This window comes from Austrofundulus limnaeus, unplaced genomic scaffold, assembly GCF_001266775.1.
Source record: "Austrofundulus limnaeus strain Quisiro unplaced genomic scaffold, Austrofundulus_limnaeus-1.0 Scaffold122, whole genome shotgun sequence".
In the NCBI taxonomy this organism is placed as follows: Eukaryota; Metazoa; Chordata; class Actinopteri; order Cyprinodontiformes; family Rivulidae; genus Austrofundulus; species Austrofundulus limnaeus.
In genome coordinates, this window is record NW_013952524.1 from 561,005 (window position 1) to 570,315 (window position 9,311).

Here is a 9,311-nt window from a genome sequence, read left to right on the forward strand (position 1 = left end):
CATTAGCACCTCTAGTAATAAATTTACTGAGAAAAATGGTGACGTTTTCAATACGTATTTTACCCGCTGTAAAACAAATGACTAAGAACGAGTGTGCATTTTATTTTCTGTTACTTTTAAAGCAGAAAAGTCACAGTGAAGGAGAACAACTACAAACAACTATAGGAAATTTGAGAAAAGTACATTTTTAGGTGTGATATTTAGGCCACAAACAAATGTTAGAATTTACAAACTAAAGTAGCATTCATCTATTTAATTTATACKTTGTGTTGGAAAAAAACCCCATTGATCAAAATTATTTAAATGAGCTTTTAGGTACAATTTAGATTGTATGGATTTTTTTTAGGGAAATAAGTGCGTGAAAAAAACTTTAAGCTAAAGGCAACTTTAACTGTTAATGTTGTGCCACAAGTTAACATTTCCTTAAATGTGGCAAGGTTAAATGACTAATGGCATTAGTTGTTGACTATTGTCATTAGGAGCTGCAGTGTTGCTGAAATATTACACAATTTAGCATACAAAAAAAAAAAAAGAATGTATTAAAACACTATGCCCAAAAATTTCAAAACCCACCTGCAGTACCTCCACAACCCCACTAGGGGTCGTGACCTCAACATCGAAGACCTCTATGTTTGCAAAATGTTTTACRTTTTTATCAAAATCACATTTTGAAAACATACTGTCATCACTTGGATAAAATCATAGGGGGGAAAAATTAGATTTTTTTGCAAAGTTTGTATAAAAAAAACATTTTATTTAGGACTGACAAGATGATTTATAAAAAATATTTTAATCTAACAATTTACACTGAAACTAACCAACTAAACTGGTCAGAAGATGGATAGAARTCAATCAACACATGGTAGGCTTCAGCCTTCAGGAGGAAATGGTGACAAAAAGTAATGTTTTGAAGATGCAAACGCTGGATCTCTTCAAAACGACYAGTTTTACTCTGTCCAGCGGTGACCACAGTGAGGAGCTGTGCAGACGTAGTACAGCCGCATAGCATCCTGTGACGAACAAAACAGATAAAACCAGTTAGATTTAACTTTTACTATTTATCAAACCAAATCATTTGAATTAAATATACAGATATTTGCACTAAAATATATATCTCATGAAAATCTCAATKAACCACATAATTTTCTCAATTATTTGCTGTAAAAGTAATGAACATAGACAGTATGAACATAAAAAGTGACTTAAACGGTTTTGCCTGAATCTTAAATATACAAGTGTAAACATAAAAACTTCTATATTAGCATTCTATACTTTTTTGGCTTAACTAGAACCATAACAACTTTATAATCAAAACAGACCACTCTTCTGGAAAACAACTCATTATGTTTCTTAAAACTGAACAGCCCAGTTAATGCAGTGATTAAACACAAGAAATAAAAAACTAAAATAGTCACTGGAAGCAGTTATGAAAAAAATGAAGCATTTCATTGTAATTACCTCAGCCTTCATACTGTGTGACTGGAAGAACACTGCCTCCTTGTGGCCGCACCTGAACAATGACAGAATAAGGCACCGGGTTAAATTAAAGTCACAGTCATTCAATGTTTTTGTAACAGAATATTTCCTTTATAGTTTACTGAAGTTCATAAACTTTAATTTTATAAAGAGTGGGACAAAAAAAAACTCTCTCTTTGTGGGATGTGAAAATGAATGCACCGACAACAAATAAAGATTTTAATCAATAAAACAAGGAACTGAAATAAGATTTTCTTGTCATTGCTGATTATGGCTGTTTGTGAGAAAGCTTCACACATCAGGAGAAAGACCCCCCCTCACACCGAATGAAGACACCGAGTTCAAAAAAGAAAATCAGCCAGAATGTGGATGGTCACGATGCAAGTATTAGGAATGCAGTGTGCTCCCTATTACCCATAACAAAGCCTCTATGTCTGTAAGGATGTCAGCTGAAAGTGAACACTTGCTTTGGACACGGGTGATCCTCGGTTCTTGGCAGTGTTGGATCTTGAGCTACATCAGCGATGATTTGGGTCAGTTCACTGAGAAGAAGAAAAACAAAAGAATTTCAGCATTTAGTGCTGGGACAATTTAAACCTTAAACGRGAGGCTTGTATCCTCTGCAAATATTAGTCCAAAGTGACCAGATGGTGAACAATTACTGTCTCAAAGTGGAACCACTCAGTTTGTGGTAAAAGAGTAAAACATTTCTTTCCTAAGTCAAATCAAACAACAAAAATAGATATGAAATCTTTGAAGATTTATCACACATCAAATCTGAAGTCCAACTCCAACGAAGTTGTGTAAAACAAACAAAAACCGAATACAACGTTTAGCAAATCCTTTTCAACCTATATTCAATTGAACACACTACAAAAACAAGATATTTATTGTTCAAATGGATAAACTTTTTTTTTTTGCAAATATTCACTCATTTTGAATTTGATGCTCCAAAAAAGCAGTGTTACACCATCTTTCCTTTTAACAACACTCAATAGGTATTTGAGAACTGAGGACACTAATTGTTGAAGTTTTGTAGGTGGAATTCTTTCCTATTCTTGCTTTACGTAGTACTTCAGCTGCTCAACATTCTGGAGTATCTGTTGTTGTATTTTGTGCTTTATAATACTCCACCCATTTTCAATGGGAGACAGGTCTGGACCGCAGGCAGGCCAGTCTAGTACCCGCACTCTTTTACTACGTGCAGAATGTGGCTTGGAATGGTCTTGCTGAAATAATCAGGACGTCCCTGAAAAAGATGTGGCTTGGACGGCAGCCTATCCAAAACCTAATCTGTTTGAACGCTAAATATCTTGTCGATTCAATTGATTTTATTTAAATGCATTTGAGACAAAAATAATCAACAAAAGTGCAGAACTCAAACTGCAGTGAAAAATACAATTATCTTTGGGATTACGTACTCTACTTCATGGGTGATCTTGTTGACGTAGATGCAGCTGTTGTCTGCTTCTTGCTGGTAGTCACAGTTCCTGCACTGTAGGTTCAAGAAAAAAAAGAACATATTTTAAAAAAGTTTATTTTAATATTTGCAACTAAGTGAAAACTGACACACAGAATCACACACATTGCATTCATTTATATTTGTAATAATGTTTAAAAGCTCTAATTTTTATTTGCTAGTTTTAAAAAACAAATGTTAGCCTAAACTTGCCCTTCTGCAAAATCTGCCTATGAACATGATGCTCCTTGACTTTGTGTTTTATTTGTTGAATAAATTGAGGAGAAAAACAAACAAATAGAAAACATAGTGGCAGCAGTAATGACATCCCTTTAATGAACGAAGGTAAAGTCTTGAACATTAGTTTTTATTTGACTGAAACGTATGCAGTAACTTTGAACGGAATACTCACCGCATACAACAGGATGCGGTTCTCCTTGTCTTCTTTAGGGTATAACATGTTATTACTGGAGGAAACAACGTCAGCATGGTTAAAAAGTTATATTTGATTTTAACACAACAACTTGTCAACGAGCAGGTAAGCTCACATACTAGCTCTTAGCTTGTCCGGTCTATTTTTACTAACATTTTACAGCCACAAACTCACCATTCTTGACAAAACCTAATACCCACAAAGCCAGGCTCGTATGTTCCTCCGTCTAAATCCATCAGGATTTAAAAAATATCCTGACAACTACAATAAAACAGCACTGCGTCGCTAAATCGACTCTCTACTGGTGGTGAGTGGAGGAAAAAAATGGATGGTTGTACATCCGGGTAACTTAATAGATACGAGGAAAGAGACAGCGCCATCTAGTGGTTCGGCAGACCCTGGTAAAATAAAATAAATTAAATTAAATTAAATTAAATTAAAATAAAATAAAATAAAATAAAATTAAAGATACAATAAAATAAACATGCAATAAGCATGCAATAATTTTTTCCTATGATTTTTCCTTTTTTATACTTTGACCATGACAGTCAAATCACCAACTTCAAATTAGAATTTAATGGCTCTGATTTATTATAACAAAATTTCCAGCTGAAAATTGCTGTGATGTTTAAGATCAATATCTTTGACCAAAAGACAAAGAGAAGCAAGCCCAAGGTTCTGTTTTGAAGTTCTTGTTCTGGCTTCATGTTTAGAGAATTGAAAGCACAAGATGGTATGTCAAACCTACCCAATTTGTAGAAAATATGGTTTCTGTATTTTTATTGCCTAACAGTACAGTTTCCACAAAGAGAAAAAATTAAGAAATGTGCCAATAATAAAAAGTCATCAGCTTCCTCAAATGATTGGGGTAGCCAGAAGGGTGGCGGAAGATTAATCTATCGTGGACATGGCCACCATTGGCCACCCCTTGGCTCTGGTGGATAAAATTACTCACTCCGCTCATAAAGATCAGAGTCTTTGCTCAACTACAAACAACTATAACAAAATTCCCTACAGGGAACCTTGACATACCACTCGTTTCATATTGTTTTAGCCTATATGGGAGTGCAGTCAGCATTTCTCTGTCTGTTTAGCAACTGTTGCTGCTTCTTCTTTATAAATATTTTCCCTCCCCTATGCCTGAGCCCTTGATCCCCCGAGTTAATTCCATGAACCGCCCAAATCTAAATCCACGGACAGAGGGACACAAAGTTGGCAACAAAGAGTCACGATGGACAGACAGATAAGAAAGACACAAACTCATAACAAAATGTGCAAATCTCCCAGTGTTCATCTTCTTGCCGTTCCTCTCAAATCCATCAGTAGCAGGGCCATGTGGCGTTAGTGTGTCCTCACTTTGCAGATGCTCGAGTGATCCACTGCGCCAACTCATCAGAGGAGGACGATCAAACCCCGACTGACGTCACTCATCAGCCCTCTGTAATTGACAGGGACACTAATCCTGCTCCGCTCCAAAGCCTTGCAGCTGCTGCTGGTGGTGGTGGGGGCAACAGGGAAAGACGAGCTAGAGAGACACACGAGGAAGGAAGCTGGCTCTAGGAGCGAAGGGTGAGGTGGATTTTGGCTGGTTGGAGGAAACAGGACCTAACAAGTGGCATCAAAGTGCTGCCAGGCACACATCAACCCCCTGAGATTCTATTAGGCTCCTGGGGCTCCAGAGGGTTTCTGGGTCCTCCAGCCCCCCACTTGCCAGGCTTCGCCCTGGAGGCCTTAAACTCTAGCGAGGGCTCTGCGGAGGTGGGACGTCGTGGCAGCTGCTCGCCTCCTCCTGCACCCCGTCTTTTCTCACCTGTATTGACTGTGGAGCAGCCGGGCCTCACTACTGTGGAGCTGCGCCAAGATGGAGATGTACCTCTGACTGCAAACCAAGGGTAGGAGACAGCAACCTGTGTGTGCGTGTTTGTAGAAAGGATTTGATTTTCCACTGACAAAAGCTTCAACAACAAACAAATTAGGTATTATAATCTCATCATCATAACAAACACAACACATAGACATTTTGAAGACAAAATAATGTATTTTAATTTGTGGATTCTGGGATTATTATTATTATTATTATTATTATTATTATTATTATTATTATTATTATTATTACAAGCTGATGATAGATTTAGGCCTATTTAAAAAAGTTAATCAGAAAAACTTGTTGAGATTAAAAAATAAATTTTTAAGAGTGCCCTGAGCAATTAGCAGCATATTTAGCCATATAATAAACAAAATTTACTAACAAGTTGTTTATTCTAATAGTAAAAACGTAATAGGCAGTTAAACGAAGAGTAACATTTTGTATTCAGAGAAACAGATGCACACTGGGACTAAAGATTAAAAACACCCCATCCCCCAGACTAAGGTCTGGAAGAGACTTCTCATGGACTGAAAAAGGCCCAAGGGCCACCAGTTTCTGACCACTGGTTTAATCTAAAAAACTTAGATTTAAAACAGAACGAAGTGAGAAGATAAAAATAACAATTTAATCCAAATTTAATAGACAGGAGCATATAATTTGACATTAACAGTAGCAAAATATTTTGCGGAATGTCTCTTTATAAAGCAGATGCTTTTTCAAATTATATGACAATTTTTAGAGTAAACAATAAGTAAAATCGACACTAGTTTAGTAACTTTATGTTTTGTATTTGTTCAAAAGTTAAGCATTTTGTCTGTCCAGCTATTTCCGTGACTACACATCTCATTTAGTTTCAAGCATTCACTTTTATGAAGATAACTTTCATTAAACAGGAAGCAGAAAAGGTGTTGCAGCGGAGATGAGTCATCTTTTCCTGAATTCAGACATTGCATAAAGACATCATGTTGTACAGAACTGTTTTATTTTTGTCGTCGGATTGCGGCCGATTTTATTTCATCAAATGTTCTAAGCGGTCAGGGGAAGCGGTGATGAAAGCAAACACGTGCACACACAAACGTGTGCAGGTTTTAATGATTGTAGTGAGATAAAAATGATCAACAGAGAAACTGGGGTGAGAGCAGGAAGTTTTAGGTTTAAAAAAGGTTCTGCTTGACATTATTTTTTACTATCATACATGTCAAAATATTTGTCGTATGACTGCATATTTTTTCTTTTTTCACACCTTCCTAAATAACCTTCAGAAATAAACTCACAAACATAAAATCTGTGATGGAAAAATGTACAAAAGTTGTCATTGTTTAGTGCTTTTCTTATTATTACATTTATCATGAAATTACTTTTATTTTGACCTTATGTCTTAAAGTATTTTCTCCATTGTTTGTTCTGATGGAGAMAAACAGTTTTGCTTTTCAGAGTGTTTYAGAGAAGTCATTGTGTTAACAAAAATGCTATTCTGAGTAAACCCTCTTGTGCTATAGACAACTGATAAATAGGATGATTGCTCATCCTGCAGAAAGATGTGAAACTTGTAACCACCCATTTTTGCTTTGTGTTTATAAATGTTGCAAGGAGGTTTGAACCCAGTGTTGTGTCTATTTGTGTTTCTGGTTCCTCTTGCTGTTTTAAAGTGTCTTGAACCTGACAATCTGTCTTCACCAGTCATTAATTTTCAGCCGTGCAGAAATGGTTTATTCAGTTTTCTTCCTATTTGGTTAATAATAAACCCATTTTGCTGATGAATCCAGTCAAATCCATCACATTCCATTAAAAATTGAAACTGAGACAGATTGTCGACTGAGCTGAATCGCCGTTTGCAGCGGCTGTGAATGAGAGGGATTACACAGAGGTTAAGCTTCTTTATCATAATAGCTGCTGAAAGTTTCCATCGCAGGTGGTACACGGACAGCTTAGTGTGCGACACTTGTCAACAGCGCCGTATCAGAAATTAAATTGGAAGGCCTGCGCTCGGTCAGATGTGGGTCAAACATGATATAGCGTCCACCCAAAGCTGATTCTGTTTGGATGAAAACAGGGTGTCCTCATTTTGCCCATTGTGCAAACAGGATTAAAGTTGGTGAGGTTTTTTATTGTATTAAACAATAAGCCTGTTGTTTGAGACAAAGGAAGCGGAAAYCTAACAAATTAATTTGAATGAAAATGGAAACGTCAGAAATGTTGGGATGTGTGTTTAAAGTGATTTGAATAAGTGCTTCCAGTGGCTTCGAAAGTTGGGGTCGGGACCCCACTTTGGATGATAGATAGAACATCAAGTGAGGGCCCCCTGATAATCTCCAGAAATCAAATTAAATGTAAAAGCATTGATTATTGCATAATCTAACCCTAACCCTTGTTTGATAAGGATGTTAACAAAGTGTGTATATTCATAAACTGGTCATATTTGAGGTCACAAACCTCTAACATAATTACTATGTAGGTTGGATGCTGAAAGGTTTGGAAACAACTAAAGTATGCAGTCATGACACTTCCTAGTCAGGGTTAGGAAAAGTTTTTAAAGAGGAAACTAAGAGCCGTAAAATAAGTGAATGATCTTTATTATGGTGTTGTCAAATATACCGCTGGATGTTTGGAAAACRACAGCTAAAGAAAAATGAGGGACTTACAGGGCTTTAAACCTGATTGGTGGAAAAACTCTACATAATGTTGGGAAGGCTTCTAAATATTCTAATCACTGTTAAGAAATRCTAAATTTTGTCATCATCATTGTTCTGCATCAGACTCCTAAAACTAATWTAGCTACCTGGAGTTTCTTGGTTCTTTTATCCACATTGTTTGAGGATGTCTGGAGTTTAAAGGGTTAAACTAGTTTGTTCTCTTGCTGACATACCGGTAACTGGAGTTTCTCTCCCTGTGGACCATGCTATGCGTTTATTAAGTGATGATTCACAACTCCTTCTAAATGAGAAAGGGAAGAATCGGATTGTCAGGAATGGCTGCAATAATAGCTCGTATGTGGGGTGTGGGGTGTGTGTGTGTGTGTGTGGCGAGGGGGCAATTGAGAAACCAGAAAAAGTTTAGAGTTGGCCATAGGCCCCCTGGCCCCCACCTGGTGGTGCCCCTGCTTTTAGTACAACAGAACTCAAACCTTGTGTTTGCATTTTTGTTGTACAATAATTAAGAAGAACTTGCAGAATAAACAATAACACAAAYGTCTTTTAAACAAGCCAATCAGGTTTTAATGCATTTGCATGGATAATACAGTACTCAGGTTAAACATAAAATAATACATTTTGTTCAAAATAAATAAAACATGGTCTAAAACGTGATTTTAAATTTTCAAATATCCCAGGTTACACCAGGACTTGAACCCTGGTTTCAAGGATAAAAATCCAACAGATTCTCCAGCATTCAGACTTGAATGAATTTGGAATATTTTAAAATCCTTCCTCGTCGACAACTTCGGCTTTTTAGGAGTTTGGAAAGATGTGGCCGTGTTCACTTTGTGTGTCGAGAACAAGGAACAAATACAGAAATAAGACTGGAATGTTAATAACAAAAGCCAATTCAAACAAAGGCCTCGACTATTTAATCAGTCGTGGATTTGGTACGAGGCAGGAAGTTGCAGCTGCTTATACACACTTTTCTTCCAGGTCTGGCCACTCAGCAGCAAGCTGCCACATGGATTGGGGTTTCTGGTAACACGGTAGGGAGAATCCCCAATCCATGTGGCAGCTCTCCCTACCGTGTTACCAGAAACCTTTAGACAGCAATCCTGCATTCTGATGAGAAATAATTACCGGTATGTGCTGTAAGTGCTTCAGGCGTGTATTAACTTGACTATATTGCACTCTGTTTGAGGTGACCATGACATGAGCCACTCAAAGCAGACTGTATGTCACTAAATCACATAAAAATCGATTATTTTGCAAAATAAGTTATTAGAACATACCCCAGTTCTCCTGGGAACAAAACAGTATGTGTGATGCATTTATTTCCATTTATTTCAATTTCCTTCTTGACCAGGTACAGCGGGTAAAATAAGTATTGAACACTTCAACATTTTTCTCAGTAAATATATTACTAGAGGTGCTAATGAC

The 9,311-nt window shown here is 36.9% G+C and overlaps 2 protein-coding genes across 2 annotated transcripts in view; one reads left to right on the top strand and one right to left on the bottom strand.

The window, feature by feature from the left end:
* Positions 1 to 733: 733 nt before the first annotated feature.
* On the bottom strand, positions 734 to 3,711 carry polr2i (RNA polymerase II subunit I). Its single transcript, XM_014015051.1, has 6 exons — positions 3,543 to 3,711; positions 3,348 to 3,402; positions 2,898 to 2,971; positions 1,944 to 2,018; positions 1,459 to 1,510; positions 734 to 1,010 (listed from the first exon to the last, which is right to left on the bottom strand). The coding sequence occupies exons 1-6, from the start codon at positions 3,602 to 3,604 to the stop codon at positions 948 to 950; spliced, it is 381 nt and encodes a 126-aa protein (XP_013870505.1). The 5' UTR covers positions 3,605 to 3,711; the 3' UTR covers positions 734 to 947.
* Positions 3,712 to 4,889: 1,178 nt separating this feature from the next.
* lbhl (LBH regulator of WNT signaling pathway, like) overlaps positions 4,890 to 9,311 on the top strand; it is a gene marked incomplete at its 3' end in the record, with an annotated part of 12,224 nt that continues 7,802 nt past the window's right edge. The window contains 1 exon segment of the mRNA XM_014015082.1: positions 4,890 to 5,260.